This window comes from Nyctereutes procyonoides, unplaced genomic scaffold (assembly GCF_905146905.1).
Source record: "Nyctereutes procyonoides isolate TBG_1078 unplaced genomic scaffold, NYPRO_anot_genome, whole genome shotgun sequence".
Lineage (NCBI taxonomy): Eukaryota > Metazoa > Chordata > Mammalia > Carnivora > Canidae > Nyctereutes > Nyctereutes procyonoides.
The window spans coordinates 47,091,193-47,115,531 of NW_026575131.1; the positions used below are offsets into that span (position 1 = coordinate 47,091,193).

The 24,339-nt window shown below is 49.1% G+C and overlaps 1 protein-coding gene across 1 annotated transcript in view; it reads left to right on the forward strand.

Annotated features, from left to right (window-relative positions):
- NOTCH3 (notch receptor 3) overlaps positions 1–13,904 on the forward strand; it is a 34,720-nt gene extending 20,816 nt beyond the window's left edge. Inside the window, exons 26-33 of the mRNA XM_055342979.1 lie at positions 1,230–1,384; positions 1,484–1,706; positions 2,710–2,794; positions 5,545–5,707; positions 6,721–7,025; positions 7,273–7,420; positions 10,895–10,992; positions 11,836–13,904. Coding sequence (XP_055198954.1) covers positions 1,230–1,384; positions 1,484–1,706; positions 2,710–2,794; positions 5,545–5,707; positions 6,721–7,025; positions 7,273–7,420; positions 10,895–10,992; positions 11,836–12,888 — 2,230 coding nt within the window. The 3' untranslated portion in view covers positions 12,889–13,904. The remainder of the gene's footprint in view (positions 1–1,229; positions 1,385–1,483; positions 1,707–2,709; positions 2,795–5,544; positions 5,708–6,720; positions 7,026–7,272; positions 7,421–10,894; positions 10,993–11,835) is intronic.
- Positions 13,905–24,339: the final 10,435 nt, after the last annotated feature.

Consider the following 24,339-nt stretch of genomic DNA (forward strand, 5'->3'; position numbering starts at 1 on the left):
GGGCCCCTGACAGAGGAGGACTGGATTCCAGGGATGGAGGGGGGGCTCTGACTGGATGCAGCTGGGACAGGGGACGTGGAGTCCGGTGGCTGCTGTGCCAGTCCCTGGGTGCAGTGATGGAGTCGCTGGGGTGGAGGGGTGGGTGGTGTCTCAATCGAGATAAGGACACAAGGTGATAAACAGGGGTCACTTTCAGGCTTGCAGAATCTGAGGAGTCTGGGGGGTATCGTGGAGCCCCCACCCACTCCAGGAGACAGCCAGAGGCTGAAGACTCGGACAGGAAAGACAAAAGGATGTTGAAGCCATGGGAGGGACTCAAAGAAATGGGGACAGAAGGATCTGGGGACACTGAGATCTCAGGATTGGTTGAGGGAGATCAGGTCAGAAAAGAGGAGATGGAACAGCCAGAGAGATAGGAGGAGAACCGGGACATGTGATGCTAGAGATCTCAAGGCAAGAGGGAGTTTGCAGGGGTGCCTGGGTGGCTCAGGAGTGGGGTGCCTGTCTTCGGCTCTGGTTGTGATCCTAGGGTCCTGGGATTGAGTCCGGCATCGGGATCCCCAAAGGGAGCCTGCTTCTCCCTCTGCCTGTGTCTCTGCCTCCCTCGATGTGTTTCTCATGAATAAATAAATAAAATCTTAAAAAAAAAAAAAGGGAGTTTGGAGAGCCAGAGATGGGGATTCAGCTATATGTGCCATGTGGAAGGGGCGCTCTGGGGAGAGAGGGAATGAAGGAAGCAGGATGGCGCGGGGAGCAGCTGAGGCAGGATATAGGCTCAGTCTGGCCTCACTGTGATCCCTCAGGGAGCTCTAGAGTGCGAATAGCACCCCAGAGTCAGTCCCCGCCTTGAGACAGGAGGGCCACCTTTGTACACCCTGTATCAGCCTAAGGGCTGTCACCTCCCAACTGAAGAACTGAGGTCAGTTTTCTGGAGAAGAGGTGGTGTCAGCTGTTAGAAGCTGGAGACCTGGGTGGGCGCCAGGGGCATCCACTAGAGATGTTGGCATGAAGACAGTGGCCCCTGGATTCATGGCTGGGGGGGCCCTGGTGGCCACAGCAAGACTGGTTTTGGGGCATGATGGGTTTGGATGCCAGCCTGAGGGTGCCGGGACCCTGACAACTTGGTGAGTGGAGGTGGCTTTTCTGAGCCCCTGGGATGGGGCTCCGTGCCTGGCTCTCAGCAGGTGCGCCCCATTGAACCTGCCTGCCCTTCCCTCGTGTCCCTGAAGCTCCGTGGTGATGCTGGAGATTGACAACCGGCTGTGCCTGCAGTCGCCGGAGAATGACCACTGCTTCCCCGATGCCCAGAGCGCGGCCGACTACCTGGGAGCGCTGTCGGCCGTGGAGCGCCTTGACTTCCCGTACCCGCTGCGGGCTGTGCGCGGTGAGGCCTGGCCCGGTGGGTGACGAGGGTGGAGCGGGGGCTCCGCGTCGGAGGGCGCCCTGGCCTGTGGTTGAAGCCCCCCTGGCTTCCCGCCCGCAGGGGAGCCCCTGGAGCCGCCGGAGCCCAGCGTGCCGTTGCTTCCCCTGCTGGCTGCGAGCGCCGTCTTCCTGCTGGTCATCCTCGTCCTGGGGGTCATGGTGGCCCGGCGCAAGCGGGAGCACAGCACCCTCTGGTTCCCCGAGGGCTTCGCGCTCCACAAGGACGTGGCTGCTGGTCACAAGGGCCGGCGGGAGCCCGTGGGCCAGGATGCGCTGGGCATGAAGTAAGGACCCTGCGCTCCCCGTGCCTGACTGGGGGGGCCTCGGGAGCCCTTGAGCCCACTTTGACCAGACTCCGACCTCTCATCCCGAGCAGACCCTACCTTCACGCTCCAGCCCGGCCCCCAGTGCTCATCCCTTTGACCACTGACTGACTCCATGACCCCCGGGGAGCACCCCGGACTCGTGACCCCCCTGACCCCATTTCCTGTTTCTTCGTTCCCCTGACTCAAATCCTACTCTGACCCCACCCTGCCCCTGCCCCGATCCTGGCCTCTCCGACTTCACCATGATACATTTGTTCCCACATGACTGTTGGCCTCATGGTCTGCACCTCAGCCCCTCACTGACCACCCCTGACCCTATCCTCTCTGACCCCCTGGCACCACCTCTGGCTCTAACTCACCCTGACCTTTGACCCAACTCTGACCTTCTTTCCACCCCTACTCAGTGTTCATTCTCCATGATCCTCAATTCTGGCCCTGGCCCTGGGCCTCATCTCCAACTCCCTGACGTGTCCTGCAAGACTCCCAACCCCACCCTGACCTAACCCCTGAATTTACCCCTCTCCTGCGACCCCATGACTTCCCAACCCCTCAACACAACCTCCTTGATCCTGGCTGCATCTCTCACCGTCCACCTGACTCCTGATGTCATCTCCTAGAATCCCTGCTATATGCCTATGACCCTCATCTATCCCATAGCCCACTATGCTGACCACTGACCCCATCACTGTCCCTTCTGCAATTCTACCTTCAGACCCTGGCTGCCACCCATCATAACCTTTGACTATGCTCCCTCTGACCTTGACTTCATCCCCCACCCCCTTATTGGATCCTGTGGCTTAACCCTGTCCCCTGTGCCTACTGACCTAGGACCCCAGAACCCAACCCCACACCCGGACCTGGCCTCTGGGAGCTCTTCTCTGACCCCACCCCACATCCTCCTTCCAGGCTGCACAGCTTTATTGTCTCCCTTCCCCTGCCCCCCTTCCCACTGTCTTCACAGGAACATGGCCAAGAGCGAGAGTCTGATGGGGGATGTGGCCACAGACTGGATGGACACGGAGTGCCCAGAGGCTAAGCGGCTAAAGGTTGTGCCCCTTTCTCTGACCTGTGCCCTCAGGGTCCTGGGTGGGAGCCCCGATGGTCAGTGGGAGAGTCAGGGGAAATCTGTTCTCCCTGGCTCTGGGGAATAGTCATGGCACCCACTCCATCCTGCCCCTCTCTAACCGGGCCCCTGCTCCTAGGCCAGGGGGAAGTCTTCCTGGAGGGGAGCCTGTGGCCCAGACAGTGACTCTGCTTTCTCTCTGCTGGGTCCCCCTCGGTTCTGTGTCCCTGGGCTGAAAGTGCTCCTAGCTGCTTTTATCTTTTATTTAAAAAGATTTTTTTTGAAGATTTATTTATGAGAGACACACAGAGAGAGGCAGAGACATAGGCAGAAGGAGAAGCAGGTTCCCCACAGGGAGCCTGAGGTGGTGCTTGATCCCGGATCCCAGGATCACACCCTGAGCTGAAGGCAGATGCTCAACTGCTGAGCCACCCAGGCGTCTCAAGATTTATTTATTTATTCCTGAGAGACACAGAGAGAGGCAGAGACACAGGCAGTGGGAGAAACAGGCTCCCCGTGGGGAGCCCGATGTGGGACTCAATCCCAGGACTGGGGATCACGACCTGAGCCAAGGGCAGATGCTCAACCACTGAGCCATCCAGGTGCCCCAACTAGCTGTTTTTAAACCCCATGTCCTCTGCTGGGGCCCCACCCCTGGGCTCTGTCTTCATCAGCTTGGACTGCCATTATGAAATACCACAGGCTGGGGGGATTTTAACAACAGCTACTTATTTTCTCACAGTTCTGTGGGCTGGAAGGCCAAGATTGACATGGTGGCAGGGTAGGTTCTTGGTGAGGGCACTCTCCCTGGCTTGCTGACAGCCACCTTGTCCATGTGTCCTCACAGGGCATTCCTCCGTGTGCCTGCAGGGGGAGAGCTCTGGTGTTTCTTCCTTTGCTTACAAGGATATCAGTCCAGTTGCATTAGGGCCTCACCCTTACGCCCTAGTTTCACCTTAATTACCTCCTTAAAAATCCTGTGTCCAAGTATAGTCATGTTGGAGGGTTAGGGCTTCAACGTATGACTTGGGGGAGCACAGTTCTGTCCGTAACAGGTTCCTGCTAGCATTCCTTTATATTTGCTACATGTCTTGAACACACACGAGCATCTTATTTCATCTTTATGATGACCTTATAAAGCAGCTATTAATAACCACCTCAGTTCTCAGCTGCCTCTCCCTGCCTAGAGGCAGTTCTCAGCCTGCCTCTCCCCTTTATTTATTAGAGGGAGAGAGAGAGAGTGTAAGTGAGGGAGGAGCAGAGGATATATTGTCCATATACCCACACTGAACGTGGAGCCTGCCTGGGGCTCAGTCTCACCACCTTGAGGTTATGACCTGAGCCGAAACCAAGAATCTGACACTTAACCCACTGAGCCACCCAGGTGCCTCCTGCCTGTGCCACCCCCTCCCCCCCCCCGCCTAGATTTTAATGTTTTTGAAATGGAGACATCTATTACAATGGACACCTGAAGAAATCTGTTCACTTCAGGCTTTTCTTTCTCTTTCTCATCCCGAAGTGGGTATTAAGTAGATAGCGAAATATGTTTTTGATGGCATTTTAGCATTGAGGGATGACAGCATTATCCTGGTTTTGCTAATGAGGGGCTCAGAGCTCTAGTGTGATTTGCCAGCTGATGGACAGCTAACCAGGAGGGTCAGGGAGGCTGGGACAGCTGTCCCATCACCTGGCTCTCCCCTTTCATGAAATTCTATTCTCTTCCTGGGTCCTTAAACTCAGGTCTGGCTTGATCAGGCTGTGTTTGGTGCCTGAAGGCTCTTAAATGTCCTGGCAGGCTAGTTAAGGATACCCTGTCCTATTTCCACAACATCACTGTGCCTTTTGGACTGTGAGCCTGAAATTTATCAAGCTCCTGCCAGGGGCCCAGGTGCTATGTGAAGGTAAACGGATCCATTTGTGTTTGACTCCTCTGTCCTGATGCCTTGTGTTCACGTTCACGGTCCTGGATAGGAGTCCCACAAGATACCCAGAGCATCTCCCTGCTTCTTTCTCTCCCTCTCACACATTCAAACTCTTGTCTCAGATTAAAATTGATCCACGAGGGACCCTCCTGCTCCCCCACGCCCACATTTCTTTTACCACTGATCTATAGTTTCCAAAATACAAGTTTTGCAATCCTTCTGTTAAATTTAATTCTTTTTTTTTAAAAGATTTTATTTATTTATTCATGGGAGACACACACACAGAGAGAGGCAGAGACACAGGCAGAGGGAGAAGCAGGCTCCATGCAGGGAGCCAGATGTGGGACTCGATCTCGGGTCTCCAGGATCAGGCCCTGGGCTGAAGGTGGCGCTGAACCGCTGAGCCACCGGGGCTGCCCCTGTTAAATTTAATTCTAAATGTTTTATTCTTCTTGATACTATTGTCATGGGATTGTTTTTTTAAATTTCATTTTTGGTGTGTTATGTCTAGTGTGTAGACAGGTGTGTGCTGACAGGTGCTCTGCTCTGTGTCTCTTCCTTGATCACCCACTGTGGGTTCCTAGCCCTCCCCACTTCCAGCCCAGATTAAAATCCCAGTTCTTCCTTTTATGAATTCTCTGAGTTCCAGTATATCAATTTCCTGTTTCCACATGTATAAGAGAAGCAGGATATTCATGGTTTCTTGGAGGCTGTGAATGTATCTCCATGAGAGGAACCTGTGAGGGTGGCCAGACTGTCCCTCTGTCTTTCTCACGGCCCTTTGTGAGAACCCTGGTTCTTGTGTCTCCAGGTGGAGGAGCCCAGCGTGGGGGCCGAGGATGCTGTGGATTGCCGCCAGTGGACTCAGCACCACCTGGTTGCTGCCGACATCCGTGTGGCACCAGCCATGGCATTGACACCTCCACAGGGCGACGTAGATGCTGATGGCATGGATGTCAATGTGCGCGGCCCAGGTCAGTGATGGTGCCTCCCTGCCAAGGATGTCCCTTCCCTGTCCTACTTGTGAAAGGTTGCATCTGGGTCTGTGTTCTAGGGAGGGTTGGGTGTGTCCATCTGTCCTGTGGGGCTGTGTGTCAATCAGGACTCTTGGTTGTAAGTGATAATAGCCCAACTCAAACTCGTTGAAGTAAAACAAGGGATTTAGTGGCTCTTGTAGCTGGAACGATCATGGATAGTTGGGTCTGGGACTCCCCGCCTCGTGGCTCCAGCTGAGGGAGGCTTTCTCCTGGGTCCGATAGCACAGGCCTGCCCAGCCTTATAAAACCTTCATTACCGGCTGCGCCAGCAGAAGTCTCAGGATGAGTTCTGATTGAATGGACTAGAATCACATGCCCATCCCCCAACTAATCAGTGTGACCTGGGGGCTGGAATATGCAGACTGACTGTAGGCCAGGGCTCCGTCTACGGCCTTTCCTCGAGCCAGGGACTGGGTTTCACTTTACCTGGGCTTGAGGATGGGGAATGGGGTGCATGTGACTTCCTAAGGAAACAAGGGCAAATGCTCACCCAAGAGTAGTGGATCACATTATTTGGATCCTCCTGGATCCGTCTTTGTCACATTTCAGGATATTCCTCCCCCAGCTCACTTTGCTTTTGTTCCAAATGGCCTGCATCTGTGATTCTCATTTGACATTCCTCAGGGTCCCTGGGTCTGGGATCTTATCTCCCAGAGGTGGCTCTTAACCAGTGTGAAAGGCACAGCTCAGCCTCCAGAGTCCCCCTTCAGGAACAGCCTGGGAATTTGCCTGAGCTTGAACCCTTGCTCCTTCCTCCCTTGTCCTGTATTTCATGTTGCCTTAGGAGCTCTTCTGTGACAAATCACCTGCCCATGAACCCTCATCCTGGGTTGGCTTCTGGGCTTCCTAACCAGATGTGTGTGCGTGCGTGTGTCTGTGTGTGTGTGTGTGTATTCCCTGGACAGGTCCCTGCCCATGCCCCCTTGTGACATGCTCCTGGTTCCCTGCAGATGGCTTCACCCCACTGATGCTGGCCTCCTTCTGTGGGGGGGCCCTGGAACCAATGCCCACTGAGGAGGACGAGGCGGAGGACACGTCAGCCAGCATCATCTCAGACCTGATCTGCCAGGGAGCCCAGCTCGGGGCACGGACAGACCGCACAGGCGAGACGGCCCTGCACCTGGCTGCCCGCTACGCCCGGGCCGATGCAGCCAAGCGGCTGCTGGATGCTGGAGCAGACACCAATGCCCAGGACCACTCAGGGCGCACTCCTTTGCACACTGCTGTCACCGCGGATGCCCAGGGTGTGTTCCAGGTGAGATGGATCTGCCTCTTTGGACTTTGGAGCTGGCACGGGCATCACACAGACCTAGGTTTGAGCCCTGGTCCTGCAAAATAGAGCTTTATTTTTCTTATTTGTTAAATGGGCTGGCAGGTAGCTGCTTCCTGAACTTCATGAAGTCTAGGGGATGTGGGGGGTTGGGGAACTCAGGGGATTTAGAGATGCTCCTGGTCCCTCTGTTTTTGCCATGACCCTCTCTTCTGCATGCCTTCTCTTCTAGATTCTCATCCGGAACCGCTCCACAGACCTGGATGCCCGCATGGCGGATGGCTCAACGGCGTTAATCCTGGCAGCCCGCCTGGCAGTGGAGGGCATGGTGGAAGAGCTCATTGCCAGCCATGCTGATGTTAATGCTGTGGATGAGCTTGGTAAGCTGTGGGGAGTAGCAGTGGGTGGAGGCTGAGAGAGCGGGCCCCATCTATCTCGTATGGTATGAGAATTATGTGAATTATCTTGAGACCCAATCACTGAAACTCACGCACATGTAACAGGCCCGGACTTCGACATGGACTTATACTCACATACTTCTTTAAAGTTTTATTTTATGGCATCCACTAGCCCGTATGACACCTCAGTGACTTAGAAAAGGGTGGCCCTCCCCAAGACGCTTCATTTCCATCTACTTTGTTAGAAGAACTTACTCTGCTGCCGTCTGCTGGACAGCTGGCATAATATGTTTGCAAATTGGCCAAATCCACATGTGATCTACTTCCCTCTGGAGGTGGCTTGCTTGCCCAGGTCCCGGCCCGCGCAGATTCACAGCAACCTGCACTCATCTCCAGAGGACATCACGTAGCTGCAGGCACACTCAGATGCTCCATCTCATGAGGCAGGTGTTCCCAGTCTCTGTACCATGTACACTTGGGGATGGATGATTCTTTGTGTGGAGGGCTGTCCTTGCAATGTAGGATATTTAGTAGCATCCCTGACTCTGACTCACTAGACGCTATCAGTGCCCCATTCCCTAGTTGTGACAACCCAAAATGTCTTTAGACACTGGCAAATGCCCCTGGGTAAGGGGATCACCCCAGTTGAGAAATGTGGCTCTGGTGACCGCTGTCCAATAGAATGTTCCTTGATGATGGAAATATTCTTGGTCTGTGTTGCCCAATGTTGTGGCTGCTGGCCACACGTGGTGGCTTTTGAGCACTTGAAACGTGGCTAGGGGGAATGGAGAGCTAAATGTCTTGCTTGATTTTTGTTTTGCCTGCTTTTTTGTTAAAAAGCTTTATTTAGGGGGATCCCTGGGTGGCTCAGCGGTTTGGCGCCTGCCTTTGGCCCAGGGCGCAGTCCTGGAGTCCCGGGATCGAGTCCCACGTCGGGCTCCCGGCATGGAGCCTGCTTCTCCCTCCTTCTGTGTCTCTGCCTCTCTCTTTCTCTCTCTAGATCTATCTTGAATAAATAAATAAATAAATAAATAAATAAATAAATAAATCTTAAAAAAAAGTTTTATTTAGGTATAATTCACATAATATGCAATTTAGCCATAAAAATATAAAATCCAATGGTACTTATTTTTTAAATTTATTTTAAAAAAAGATTTTATTTATTCGTGAAAGACACACACACAGAGAGAGGGGCAGAGACATAGGCAGAGGGAGAAGCCAGCTCCCTGAGGAGCTGGGGAGAACCCCAGGACCCTGGGATCACGCCCTGAGCCACAGGCAGACACTCAACCCAGGTGTCCCAAAATCCAAATCTATGGCTTTTAGTATAATCACATAATTGTGCCACTATCATAGTAATACATTTTAGAACATTTTCCTCACTTGAAAAACAAGTCCTCACCTTTAGCTGACCCCCTTCGATCTCATGTTTTCAGCCCTGGGCAACCACTAACGAACATACTTTCTCTCTCTGTGGATTTGCCTACTCTGAATATTTCCCATAAGTGGTATCAAATAATATGTGGCCTTTTTTTGACTGCCTTCTTTTGCACAGCATAATTTTTTTTTTAAGGCTTATGGAATGTGGTAGCAGGTATCAGTACTTTTAATTTGTTTTTAACTTTTTAAAAATTAAAAAAAGTTTTTAAAAAGATTATTTATTTATTCGACAGAGAGCACACACACAAGTAAGCAGAGTGGCAGGGAGAGGGAGAAGCAGGCTCCCTGCTGAGCAGGGAGCCCAACGTGGGGCTTGATCCCAGGACCCTGGGATCATGACCTGAGCTGAAGGCAGACCTTAACCAACGAAGCCACCCAGGCGCCCCTATTTCTAACTTTTTAATGATCAAATAATAGTCCATTGTATGGATGCACATTTTGTTTATCAGTTTCTTCACTGGTGGACATTAGGGCTGTTTCTACTTTTTTGGCTACTGCTGCTGTGAACATTCCTCTACAAGTTTTGGCGTAGACATATGTTTTAATTTCTCTTGGGTTTACATCTAGGGGAGCAGAAGTAAGTGCTGGGTCTGGGTCACATGGTAATATGACCACTCTACGTTTAACCTTATGAGGAGCAGTCAGACTGTTTTCTGCAGTGCCTGCCTCTGTTTTACATTCTTGTCAGCAATGCATGAGGGTTCCGGTTGTTGCAGTTTCGCCATGTCCTCCCAGTTGTTACCGTCTGTTGTTTGTTAGAGCCTTCCTAGTGGGTGTGAATTGGTATCTCGTGGTTTTGATTTTTATTTCCCTGATGGCTAATGATATTGAACATGTTTAAAGATTTTATTTATTCATGAGAGACACAGAGAGAGGCAGAGACACAGGCAGAGGGAGAAGCAGGCTCCATGCCGGGAGCCCCATGTGGGACTCAATCTCAGGACCCTGGGATTATGCCCTGAGCCAAAGGCAGATGCTCAACTGCTGAGCCATCCAGACGTCCCTAATTTTATTATTTTTTAAACTTTATTTCCAGTATAGTTAATGTGGTGGGTTTTTGTCTTTTTATATTGAGTTATGAGGGTTCCTTATATAAGCTAGGTATAAGTCTCTTAGTAGATACATGGTTTATTTTATTTTTATATTTTTGAAGATTTTATTTACTTATTCATGAGAGACAAAGAGAGAGAGGCAGAGACACAGGCAGAGGGAGAAGCAGGCTCCATGTGGGGAGCCTAATGTGGGACTCGATCCCGGGACTCCAGGGTCACGCCTTGGGCTGGAGGCAGGCGCTAAACCGCTGAGCCACCCAGGGATCCCGATATATAGTTTATAATTAGTTCTCCCATTTTGTAGGATTTCTTTTCACTTAGAAGTACAAACATTTTAATTTTGATGATATCCAATTTATCTATTTCTGTTGTTATTGCTGCTTGTTTTTTGGTATCATATCTGAGAATCCTTTGCCTAATTCAAGGTCATGAAGTTTTACTCCTACATTTTCCTCTGAAAGTTTTATAGTTTGAGCTTTTACATTTAGGTCTCTGATTCATCCTGAGTTAATTTTTGTCTTTGATGTGAAGTAGGGATCTAACTTCATTCTTTTGCATGTGGAGATCCAGTTGTCTCAGCACCATTTGTTGAGAAGTCTATGCTTTCCCCATTAACTGGTCTTGGCACCTATGTTGTTTAGTTTAAATTAATTTAAATCTAAAGAGCAATATGGGACTGGTGGCTACTGCACTGGACAAGCACAGGTCTAGCTACAATCAGTATCCTACATGGTACCCCGTGTATGGACAGTCACACACTGTAGGTCCCTTTGACAGAGAGAGGCATTCCACAGGTCTGCACCATACATGGACCCAAACACATATTCAGAGGCTTGTGGCAGTTCACCCTCCCAACCCCCCACCCCCGTCCCAGGCCATATTCTAGATACTTCCTGTCCCCCTGCCATGGGACCCTAGCAAATGAACGTGGTCCTAACCCTGGCCTCCCCGCTTTCCCACCCAGGGAAATCAGCCTTACACTGGGCAGCAGCTGTCAACAATGTGGAGGCCACCTTGGCCCTGCTCAAAAATGGAGCCAACAAAGACATGCAGGATAGCAAGGTAAGCCCCAGCCCTTGACCCACCAGACAGTCAGCCCTGGCACACCCCCTAAATGTGGCAAAGAGCAGGGTGGGGTAGGTTAGTGGGGGCATTCATCCTGCCTGCAGGCAGGTTTCAGGGGTAGGATTTGGACTGAACAGCCTCCAATTGTGGATCAGAGGAGAAAGCGTGCAGTATGTGGTAGTTGCTATGTGACTTCGGGCAAATTGCTTAACGTCTCTGAACCTCAGTGTCCTTATTTGTGAAATGGGAAAGCACCAGTACCCACCTCACTTTTGTCACCTGAGGATTCAGTGAGATCATGCATTTGAAAAATGCTTAGCAAATCTGTAGCAGAAGGTAACTGTTAGGATCTTTGTTTTAAAACCCTTGCAAGATGAAATTACTCTCTTCATTTTATAAATGGGAAGAGTGAGGCTCAGAGGGGCACAGGAGTGGATTCTCATCCTTATCTCATATTCTGGTATTTTATTCATTATGGATTTTTTGGCAATAATCACAATTTAAAAAGTAATGCATTAAAATATCATTTATTTTGGTGATTGGCTTTTGATGCCCCTTCCGTTTTGTGCCTAAGGCGAATGCCTCACTTTCCTTACTCGAGTCCTGTCTCTGGGGCATGGTGCTTAGTAGGTACTGGATGAAAGTGCTTTAAAAGAAAGAACTTGCTCGGTTTCCCTCAGCAGAGCTGGGATTCCAACCAAGTCTGTTGGGCTGGAGGGTATGAATTCTTAGCTTTTAGGGTCCAGCAGAGGCTAGGGGCCTCTGAGACCCTGGCCAGGACTTGGTCCTGGCTCTTGCCATGCTGACACCTGGTGGGTTCTGTGCCCTCTTCCCCGTCAGGAGGAAACTCCACTGTTTCTGGCCGCCCGAGAGGGCAGCTACGAGGCTGCCAAGCTGCTTCTGGACCACTTTGCCAACCGTGAGATCACAGACCACCTGGACAGGCTGCCACGGGATGTGGCCCAGGAGCGGCTGCACCAGGACATCGTGCGCCTGCTGGACCAGCCCAGTGGGCCCCGTAGCCCTCACGGCCCGCATGGCCTGGGGCCCCTCCTCTGCCCACCTGGGGCCTTCCTCCCCGGCCTCAAGGTGGCACAGTCCGGAGGCAAGAAGAGCCGGAGGCCACCGGGAAAAGCGGGGCTGGGGCCACAGGGCGCCCGGGGCCGGGGCAAAAAGCTGACCCTGGCCTGCCCGGGTCCCCTGGCCGAGAGCTCCGTCACGCTGTCCCCCGTGGACTCGCTGGACTCCCCGCGGCCCTTTGGGGGCCCCCCTGCGTCTCCCGGCGGCTTCTCCCTCGAGGGGCCCTACGCGGCGGCCACCGCCACGGCCGTGTCCCTGGCGCAGCTGGGCGGCGCGGCCCGGGGGGGTCTAGGGCGCCAGCCGCCGGGGGGCTGCGTGCTTAGCTTGGGTCTGCTGAACCCTGTGGCCGTTCCCCTCGACTGGGCCCGGCTGCCTCCGCCTGCCCCTCCGGGCCCCTCGTTCCTGCTGCCGCTGGCGCCGGGCCCCCAGCTGCTGAACCCCGGGACCCCCGTGTCCCCCCAGGAGCGGCCCCCGCCATACCTGGCGGCCCCGGGGCCCGGCGAGGAGTACCCGGCGGCCGGCGCCCACGGCAGCCCCCCCAAGGCCCGCTTCCTGAGGGTCCCGAGCGAGCACCCTTACCTGACCCCGTCCCCCGAGTCCCCCGAGCACTGGGCCAGCCCCTCGCCCCCGTCCCTGTCGGACTGGTCGGACTCCACGCCCAGCCCAGCCACCACCACCGGGCCCGCGGCCGCAGCCGCAGGGGCGCTGGCGGCCCAGCCGCTCCCCCTGGCCGTCCCGGGCCCCCTAGCTCAGGCCCAGACCCAGCTGGGGCCCCAGCCCGAAGTCACCCCCAAGAGGCAGGTGTTGGCCTGAAAGCTCTTCAGTCCCTGGATTTCGGGGGGCTGAACAGACATCACATCCTGACTCTCTCCCCTTTTCTTATTAGACCTTTCCATCCTCTTCTCCCTCCCCGCCCCCAAGCTGACTGAGATAGGTCACCAGCCTAGGCGTTCAGTTCTCCTTTATTTATAGGGGTGTGGGCTGACCCCACCCTCTGGGCCTTGTGATGAGCCTGGGACCTCCTCCTGCACCCCCACCCCCCTTCCCTATTCTTCCTTCCTTCCTGCCTCCTCTGGTCTCTCTCCTTACACTCTGACACGAGTGGATTATTATTATTTTTTTTTTTTACATTTTGTATAGAAACAAATTCATTTAAGCAAACTTATTATTATTATTATTTTTTACAAAATATATATATGGAGACACTCCCTGCCCCTGCAAACTCCCCAGTGCCCCCGTGGGGCTGAGTCTGTGGGCCCATTCGGCCAAGCTGGATTCTGTGTACCGAGTACACAGGCATGACCAGGATCCTGTGTACCGAGTACACAACCCTGGTGTGTACCAAGTAGGCACCCTTGGGCGCACCCTCCGGGGCAGGGGTTGGGTGAGACTTGGGAGCCTCTTTCCTATCCCACCTCCCTCACTTCACTGCATTCCAGATGGAACTTGTTCTATAGCTTTGCTGGGGAAAGGGCCCTTTTGGCCCAGAGAGCCCACCCCAGGTTGTTCCCCCACCCTAGAGCCTGGGCTACTCCCTTTGGGGGAACTGGGTGGGGATGGCTGGTGAGAACACGAGGACCAGGGGAGATGTGTGCGGTTCACTTTGTCTCCCTGTAAATATGGGACTGCAGGGAGAGAGGGAGCTGCCTGGGTGGCACCCCTCCTCCTGGTATTCCCCTGGCCCAGCCCCGGGGCAGAATAGAAGTTATTTTTAGGCTATTTTTGTAATGTGGCTTCTGGTCACAATCCCTGTGTAGCTAAATTCCCCAGCCTTGCATTGTACAGTCCCCACTCCCCTCACCACCTAATAAAGGAATAGTTAACACTCAGTGTCATTGGCCTGTGTCTAGGTAAGGTGGGGTTGCTACTGGTGGCCTTTCCCTATATCTCCAGGGCCAACGTGTGAGCTCCCATCCTGGGGTGAACCCATTTAGCTTGCCAGCCCACTCCTGCCTCCTCTTTTGGCAGATGACTCCACTGATTGGCTCAAAGGTGGCCACCTGACTCAAGGTGAGCCAATCAGAGTCCCTTGCTCCAGAAGTTCTTTCAGAGATGCTAAGAAAGCTGTGGGTTGTTGGAACTTCTAAGGCCAAGGGCAGATGGAGAAGTATGGGTGGCCAGTATGGGGTGGTGGGTACTGATGTGTAAACAGCAGAAGAAAGGAGCTGATATGCAGGGAAAACCAGAGATGAGTGCTGAGATGGCTCCAGCGATTTGGAGGCGGAATCTCAGTTCCAGATGGAGTGTCAATTCCGGTTAATTGAGCATGGATTCCATTGACGTCACCAGGTATTTATTGCCTCCTAAGTGCCCAATGCTGGTTCTGCATGAATCTCACCTCTACCTCATGCTTCCTTAGGGTTCTGGAGACAAGGCTGCACCGTGGAATAAATAAATACTTCCTTACACATACCAGCATGGATGGGTTTCTGGGTCTTGCAACCAACTGTGTCCCCAAACAAGATTGTGCTTACACCGGGACCCTCCAGGAAAGGAGGATGGGATAATGTTTAATGATTTCTCCTGTCATTTTGTCATTGGCCAGGTCCCTTCCCTGTCTCCACGCTGATCTTGTTTGTTGGTTCTTGAATTTGGCCGAGAAAGAATTCAGAGCTAAGCTCTCAAGCAAGAGTTTGATAGTTTTAGAAAATATGCTCTCAAGATGGGGGCGCTGGCAGGTCCAGAGGTGGCAACTCTGTGTGTGTGTGTGTGTGTGTGTGTGTGTGTGTGTGTGTGAGGGTTGTCTTGCTTTTTATACTTGCATTAGTTATGGGTTGTCGCTGGGGCATCTTCCTCTCTTTCTCTCTCTGGTTTCCAGAGTTTGGCTCTATTTTACAGTACAGAAATCATTTGGAGCCATCTGGAGACATCACTGAAGTGGAGGCTCTGTCAATACTACATTGAGGCTTGGTCCGTGGAGGAAGACACACCGGGATACAAGAAGCTTCTCCGCTTACCTGCTTTATAATAAGTTTCTTTCCCCTTTGCTCTCATCAATTTTATAAGATTAAAACATGGCACACAGCTAGGGCGGTCTCTGACTGGGGTTGCCTCCCATCATGTGAGGGCCTCCTCCTAGTGATCAGGAGGGGGAGTTTGCAGGCCCCTTGTGGTCCTTTCGGAACTGTCCAGGCAGCCCTCCCCTCCCTGCAGGGGTCCAAACTGCAATGTAAATGTATTATAATGAAGCTAGAGGTTACTGGAGGGCAGCAGTTGTAGGGAAGACTGCACGCACAAGTGTATCCCCTCCACAGCACCCTGCCCGCTCCCCCCCCCCCCAACCAGGCTTTCTCTGCTGTTTGGGACTTGGTTTCGCCCTTTTGATCACTTGGAAAGCATTTGTTCCCTGCTCACATCTAGCTAACTGCTTACTCTATCAATTTGGCGTGCTCTTGGTTGCAAGTGACACAAAAACCTACTCAATTGGCTTAAAGAGAAAAGGAATTTTATCAGCTCATATAACTAAAGAGGACCAGCTTCAGGGGAGATTTGATCTAGTAGCTCAAATGAAGTGAACAAGGGCTGAATTTCTCTTATCTCTCCAGCTTCTTCTCGGGCATCAGTTTCACCCTCAGGCTCCAACATAGGACCCAACCTAACCTCTCTTCCACCCCACACAGCTTCTCCCCTCCTGTGTTAGCAAAACAAGTGCAAAGATCAGAGACCATATTGCACTTTCCAGAGAATTGAGAAGCTTCTAGTTTTTAAACAGATTTTATTTATTTATTTATTTATTTGAGAGAGAAAAAGAGCACAGTTGGGGGGCTGGAGGGTCAGAGGGAGAGAGGAAAGCCGACTAGCTGCTGAGAAGGGGACCTGACTTGGGGTTCTGCCCCAGGACCCAGAGATCATGATCTGAGCCAAAGGCAAGTGCTTAACTGACTGAACCACCCAGGCACCCCGAGAAAATCTCTAGTTTTGAGGTTGATTTTGTATTGGCCCCAATTGGATCATATGTCTGTCCTCTGACTTAGAGTTTCTCAACATTGGCAGTATTGACGTTTGGGGCCAGATCATTCTTTGCAATGGGGGCTGTCCTGTGCATTACAAAATGTTTAACAGCACCCCATTCTCCACCACTAGATGCCAGCAGCACCCCTTCTTCCACTGGGACAATGGAAAATGTCTCCAGGCATGGCCAGTTGTCCCCTGGGAGTGGAGGGAATTGCTCTTGAGCACCACTGCACTAACCGGTCACTATGGCAATGGGATCGGGGATGTGCTGATTTCTTAAAACAATCAGTCTCTGCTCTGAAAGTGGGAGGTGGGTGGGGGGGGGTAAATTTAGGGACATTCAGGTTTGTAGAAGTAGGCCTTCTTGTGGAAGCAACTAATAAATATTCACTCCACCTCCTCTCCTTTGACTAAGTCTTTGGAGATGGAACAATCTCTTTCATTGTTGTCTTTTTTTTAAAAAAAATTATTTGACAGAGAGAGAGGGCACAAGCAGGGAGAGGGGCAGAGGGAAAGAGAAAGAAGCAGACTCCCCACTGAGCAGGGAGCCTGATGTGGGGCTCAATCCCAAGACCCTGGAATCGTGGCCTGAGCTCAAGGCAGACACTTAACTATCTAAGCCACCCAGATTCCCCTATTTCATTGTTGCTTTAAATTTATTTTACGTATGTTCATCTCTCCTCCATGTGCTTGTTGGGCACCTATTGCACGCCAAATTCTGGACTAGTTTTTGGGAGTAGAATGGTAAATTACATGGCTCACTCTCTGCTCTTACGGAATTTCAGGTGAGTTAGGGGATGTATAGTGGGTATGCCACTATGTCCCTTTGGATCGTACCATTCCAGATGTTGACAGAGTCTCAGAACCCCTAAAGCTCTTTACCTGGAGGCTTTCTCTTATGTAGGCAGGAATAATGGACCTCAAGAATAAGGGGTGGATGGGAGTTGATGGATAAATACCCCAGTTTCCTTGCTCCTCTGTGGGAGAAATTCAGAGGTGTGTTCCACAGATTCAGAGGATGTCCATTAGGATTGAGCCCCATTGCCCATGGCAGCAACTTACTCTTCCTCACTGGGACTTTCTGGGATGTTTCTTTTTGGAATATTCATACTGGATCTTTCTGGAATAATCTTTCAAATACATTCTTTACACTGGAATCCTTGGCTCAAGAGAGGTCCATCTTAGCTGAGTGTATGAGTTTACTTAGGGAGAGGGACCAAAATACCTGTTGGGGTGCAAGCAAGTTTGGGTATCCTTCTTGAGTGCTACTCAAAGGACTTTCAAAGGAAAGTCATTCTCTCCACCCACTTTACCTACTTTATCATGCAGTCTTGACTTTATATAAACAGGGCACCGGAGATGCTTGTCCCACAAGGGGGAACATACTTGCATGTCTTGTGGAGCCAACTTTTTGTAAGTATATGTGAGAATTCTCTGCTCTGGGGGCTCCCTGGAATAGTTGGGGGAAAGGTGACACGTGGGAGAACAGGAAGTCTGCTCACTGACTCAATGCGCTAGTGGGATTCAAAGATTCATGTCCATGTGACTTCACTGGTACTCACAAGATTCAGAGATATTTGTTTTTTTTTTTTTGTTTTGTTTTTTTTTAATTTATGATAGTCACACACACAGAGAGAGAGAGAGAGGCAGGGACACAGGCAGAGGGAGAAGCAGGCTCCATGCACCGGGAGCCCAATGTGGGATTCGATCCCGGGTTTCCAGGATCGCGCCCTGGGCCAAAGGCAGGCGCCAAACCGCTGCGCCACCCAGGGATCCCGATTCAGAGATATTTGGATTCATTATTCTCTTTTCTTTCTTTCTTTCTTTCTTTCTTTCTTTCTTTCTTTCTTTCTTTCTTTCTTTCTTTCTAAAGGATGTATTTATTTATTTGAGAGAGAGAAAGAGAGAGGGAGAGAGAGGGAGAGAGAGGGAGAGAGAGGGAGAGAGGGAGAGAGAGAGAGAGAGAGAGAGAGAGAGAGAGAGAGAGAGAATGAGAATCTCTCCTCCTGGGCATGGAGCCTGATGTGGACCTTGATCCTATGACCTTGAGATCATGACCTGAGCTGAAATTAAGTTGGATGCTTAACCAACTAAGCCACCCAGGGGCCCCTGTCCTAGTTGACTTGTTGACTGAAATGACAGTGACTGAACAGCTGTGTGCCTGTCCCTCTAGATCTACTCTCACCCTTCTCCACTCTCTTCTGTGCTTGGGAGGATAACCAAGTAGATGGCATCATTGGGCTCCTTTATCCTCTGGCTTCCACTTGAGTTTGGCCAAGGAAGTGGAAGATTAGAGAACAGAATGTATTTATTTCCCTTCTCCACCCTTCTCCACTCTCTTCTGTGCTTGGGAGGATAACCAAGTAGATGGCATCATTGGGCTCCTTTATCCTCTGGCTTCCACTTGAGTTTGGCCAAGGAAGTGGAAGATTAGAGAACAGAATGTATTTATTTCCCTGGTTCCTCTCCTGCAGGGTAGCTGTGGTGCTCTCCATCCAGGTGCCCTTTGTGAGTCTGAGTAATTATTCCCTCTCCCTCTCCTTGGCCCTTCTGGCTTAGGGGTGGTAAAGTCTCTCTACCATTGCAAATTCCAAGGTACACCAGCATGCCTTGCCTACATCCTGCCCACACTATCGTCTATCATCTATCATCATCTATCATCTATCTATCTATCTGTCTATCTATCTATCATCTATCTATATCATCTATTCATTTTTGATCAGCTTCATGAGGTATTACTAACATATAATAAATTTTAAGTGTACAGAATGATGAGTTTGGACAAATGCAGAGTCATAAAACCACTATCACAATCACGTTTCCTCACACCCTGTGTAGGTAATCCCCTCCCACACCTCTGGCCCTAGCAGTCATAGAGCTGCTGTCTGTCACTTAGTTTTGCCTTTTCTAGAGTTTCATACAAATGGAATCATGCAGTGTGTTGCCTTTTGAATCTGGCTTTTAAAACTCAACATAATGCTTTTGAGATTCACCCGTGTTATTAGATTTGTCAATCATTATGTGTATCATGTGTATTCCTTTTTATTGCTGACAACTGTATGCATGATGTGTGCTACAGATATGCCACAATTGGTTTGTCCATTTGTCAGTTTAGGGACATTTTGGTAATTTTCACTTTTGGGTGTTATGAATGAATTTGCTATAAACATTCAGTTTTTAGTGTTATGAATAAATTTGCTATAAACATTCATTGTGTGGACGTGTTTGCATTTCTCTTAGGTATTTTCTTAGGGGTGAGATAGCTAGGTTTTATGGTGTTTGTCAACTTTCTAAGAAACTGTCAAACTGTTTTCCCAAGTGGCTGTGCCATTTTGCATTCCCACTGGCAATGTGTGAGAGTTCCAGGGGCTTCACACCTTTGTCAACACTTGGTATTGTCAGTCTTTTTAATGTTAGCTATTCTGGTGATATAGTGGTATTTCACTGTGCTTTTCATTTGTGTCTAATTTGAAAATGAGTGCGTCTCTTCATGAGCTCATTTGAGATTCATGTCATCTTTGGTGAAGTATGTGTTCAGATCATTTTCCCATTTAAATATTTTTTATTTTTCATTTAAAAAAATATTTTACTTATTTATTCATGAGCGACACACACAGAGAGAGGCAGAGACATAGGCAGAGAGAGAGAAGCAGGCTCCATGCAGGGAGCCCAATGTGGGACTCGATCCTGGGACTCCAGGATCACACCCTGAGCTGAAAGCAGATGCTCAACCACTGAGCCAGCTAGGCGTTCCCAGATTTATTTTTCAAAATAACATACTATAAAGTTTACTTTGTGTGTGTATACAGATCTGTGTTTTAACAGATATGTAGATTTACATAACTACCACCACTTCCAGGATACAGAACAGAATAGCCCTACTACTCCAAGAAACTTCCTCACTCTGCATTTTTGTGGTTATGCGTTCCCATCAGTCCTAACCCTTGGTAACCACTGATGTGCTCTTCATCACTGGTTTTGCCTTTTCATTTTTTTAAAATTTTTATTTATTTATGATAGTTACACACACACACAGAGAGAGAGACAGAAACATAGGCAGAGGGAGAAGCAGGCTCCATGCACCGGGAGCCCGATGTGGGATTCGATCCCGGGTCTCCAGGATCGCGCCCTGGGCCAAAGGCAGGCGCCAAACCGCTGCGCCACCCAGGGATCCCGGTTTTGCCTTTTCAAAACAAAACCCAAAAAACACAAAAAGTGGAATCATACATTCTGTAATCTTTTGAAGTTTGCTTTTTTTCACTCAGCATAATGGTCTTTGAGATTCATCGGTGGTGTTGTGTATTCCAATAATTTCCTCTTTCTCTTGCTGAATAATATTCCATCATAAGGATGTGTTGCAGTTTACTCAACCATTTACGCATTGACGGACTTTTGCATTGTTTCCAAGTTTTGGAGATTATGAGTAGAGCTGTTATAAACATTTTTTGTACAGGCTCTTGAGTGGACACAGGTTTTCGTCTCCTAGCTTTTGGTGTCATGACTAGGAACTTCTTGCCTTTTTACATGGGTCAGGACCTCAGGATGATATAGAATAGTAGTGGCGAAAGGAGACACCTTTGCCTTGTTTTACATCTTAAGGGAAACATTTAGTCTTTCGCCATTAAGTAGAACGTTAGCTGTAGGTTTTTGTAGAAGCAGCACATCAAGTTGTGGCAGTCTGTTCTATTTCTAGGTTGCTAATATTTTTTTTTTAGGATTTTGTTTATTTATTAATGAGAGGCACACACAGAGAGAGAGAGACAGAGAGAGACAGAGACAGGCAGAGAGAGAAGCAGACTCCATGCAGGGAGCCCGATTTTAGTATATGTGCTGCCGAAGCGAGCACTCATGCAGGGAGCCCGATGTGGGACTCAATCCCAGGTCTCCAGGATCACACCCCAGACTGAAGGCAGACGCTCAACTGCTGAGCCACCCAGGTGCCCCAGGTTGCTAATAATTTTTATCATGCATGGGTGTCAGATTTTGTCAGGTGCTTTTTCTGTGTCAGTTGATACAGTTCTATAATTTTCTTTCTTTTTACCTGCTTGTTAATATGGTGGATTACACTGATTGGTATTTATTTATTTATAATATTTTATTTTATTAAAAAATTTAAAAGATTTTTATTTATTTACTTATCTATTTATATATAGTGTGTGAATGGGTGGGAGTGGCAGAGGGAGAGGGAGAGAAAGAGAATCTCAGGTAGACTCCATGTTGTGCATAGAGTCTGACTTGGGGTTTCATCCCACAACCCTGCGATCATGACCTGTGTTGAAACCAAGAGTCAGACACTCAACCAATTGAGCCACCCTGGTGCCCCTTTAAGATTTTAAGTAATCTCTACACCCAACGTGGGGCTCAAACTCATGACCCTGAGATCAAGAGTTCCATGCTCTACCAACTTAGCCAGCCAGGCACTCCACATTGACTGATTTTTAAATTGAGACATACTATAAAATTCACCATTTAAAATAAATTCATACATTCACTATTTAAACATGTACATTTTGGTGGATTATAGTATATTCACATGGTTTGTGCACTCACCACCATTGTCAAATTCCAGTTTTCTCATTGCTTTATGAGGAAAGAATTTTTGGAGATCATCACCCTGAAATTTTTACTGACATCACTCCTCATGTTGATTGATTAAAAAAAAATTTATTTGGGGCAGCCCTGGTGGCTCAGTGGTTTGGCCCCGCCTTCAGCCCAGGGCGTGATCCTGGAGACCCGGGATCGAGTCCTGCCTCCGGCTTCCTGCATGGCGCCTGCTTCTCCCTCTGCCTCTCTCTCGTTCTGGTCTCTCATGAATAAATAATTAAAATCCTTAAAAAAAAAGCCATCTTCAAGGGTTGTTTAAAAATTTTTTTACTTGTTTATTTGAGAGAGACAGTGAGAGAGCACAAGCAGGAGGGAGAGCGAGAAGCAGACACCCCACTGAGCAGAAGCCCAATGCAGGGCTCAATCCCAGGACCCTGGGATCATGACCTAAGCCTAGGGCAGATGCTTAACCAATAGGACCTTCCAGGTGTCCCATGTTGATTGATTTTTGATTGTTGGTATTATGAGTCTGGAGTCCAGGGGAGTAGAAATCTACTGTTCTAGGGAGTAGATTTGGGGAGTACTGGGATGAGGATGGTATTTACCTCCATATAATTGTACTGATCAGCTAGGAAGACAGAGAGAGTGAAGCCTGAAGTCTTGGACAGCTCCAGGATTAGGGTTGGGGAAGAGAAGGAGACCAAGAAGGGGCGGTCAGAGATGAAGGGGAAAAACCAGGTGTAGCAGACGCCACCAGTATCCCCCATCCATATCTCCTTGCTCTGACCACTTCAGTGCACAGCAGCCTGATGTCCAACAGCTATTGCTCACATTTGTTTGCATAAGGGCTTTCTCTGCTGGGAAAGCTGATTCTACTCACATGTGCAGTTGGCCAGGAATACTAGGGAATTAATGCCCCCAGGATCAGCGCTCAACAGTGACTAGCTCTGGTTGGTGCATACATTCCTCAGCTCCCTCACCCCTCTTCTTCTTCTTCTTCTTCTTCTTCTTCTTCTTCTTCTTCTTCTTCTTCTTCTTCTTCTTCTTTTTACATTTTAAATATGTGCAGTTTATTGTATATCAACTACACTTCAATAGAGCTATTAAAAATTAATCTCTTAGTATAAAATAGTTCAACAAAGTTGCCAGATTTCTGCCAACAACAACAAAAAAACATTTAGGTATACCAGCAATAATCAATTAAAAAATATAATCACATCTACAATATCAGCAAAAATCACAAAGCATCTAGGAATTGACTTTATAAAACATTGGATACCTCCATGGGGAAATTAAAAAAAATTTTTTAAATTAAATTTAAAAATTTTTAAACTCTGTTAAAGAATTTAAGAGGATGTGCATTTGCTAGGATGACTCAATATTATAAGGATGACAATTCTCTGTAGATTGATGCAGATACAGACATAGGTATAGAAAGTTCTTGATTTACCAGAAATTCTCAGAGCTCCAAGAAAGAGAAAGTAAAGTGCCATCTGAACATGGTTTAAGTTTTATTAGCAAAGAAGGTGTTAGGAAACAATCAATAGTGTGGGCTTCATTACTAAACATGGTGTAGGGAAACATTTCTGACCTGGAGTCAAGCGCGTAGGGTTTGAATACCAACTCCCATACAAAAGCACTGGAACTTTGCTCCCTCACTCCTCTGAACTGAATGTTATAGGCTGTACTCACAGAGGGAGTGAACCCCAACTGCCACAGGGATGGCTTGCTTGATAACACAGGCTTTATTAGCTTCTTTTCTCCTTTCTCCACTACCCTACTTGTGTTTTCTGGGTCACCTCCCAAATTAACTTACCTCCACTGCAATCCTTGTCATGGGGTCTGCTTCTAGGGGAGCCTGAACTATGGCAGAGGTTGTTGGTCTAGAGCAGGCACGCAAAATCATGAGACTGTGCTCATGTACACCTATGAAATTTAACTCATGAGATTAAATGTCTCACTAGGACTCCCATAGTCACTGCACTCTATTCACAATAGCCAAAATATGGAAGTAACCTAATGTCAATCAATAAATGAATGGATAGGGGATCCCTGGGTGGCTCAGCAGTTTGGCGCCTGCCTTTGGCCCAGGGCGTGATCCTGGAGTCCCGGGATCGAGTCCTGCGTCGGGCTCCTGGCATGGAGCCTGCTTCTCCCTCGGCCTGTGTCTCAGCTTCTCTCTCTCTATCATAAATAAATAAATCTTAAAAAATAAATGAATGGATAAAGATGTGTGTGTATGTATATATACATTGTATATATTGTATGCACACTCACTGTCATTGTATGCACACTCACACAAAATGGGATGTTATTTGCCACAAGAAAGAAGGAAGTCGTGCCCTTTGTCATAACTTGGATGAACCTCCATGCTAAGTGAGATAACTCAGATAAAGACAAATACTGTATAATATCACTTGTATGTGGACTCGAAAGAAGCCAAACTCAGAAAAACAGAGAATAGAGTAGTGGTTACCAAGTGTTGGAGGTTGGGGGACATGGGGAGATATCGGTCAAAGGGTACAAACTTCCAGTTGTAAGATTAACAATTTCTGGGGATCTAACATACAGCATGGTGATTATAGTTCATAATACTGTATTACATACTTGAAACTTGCTAAGAGAATAGATCTTAAATCGTCCCACCCCCAAAAAGAAATGGTAATCATGTGTTGGGATGGAGGTGTTGGCTAACGCTTTGGTGGCAATCATTTTGCAATATATAAATGTATTAAATCAACACACCTTATACTTACACAGTGTTAT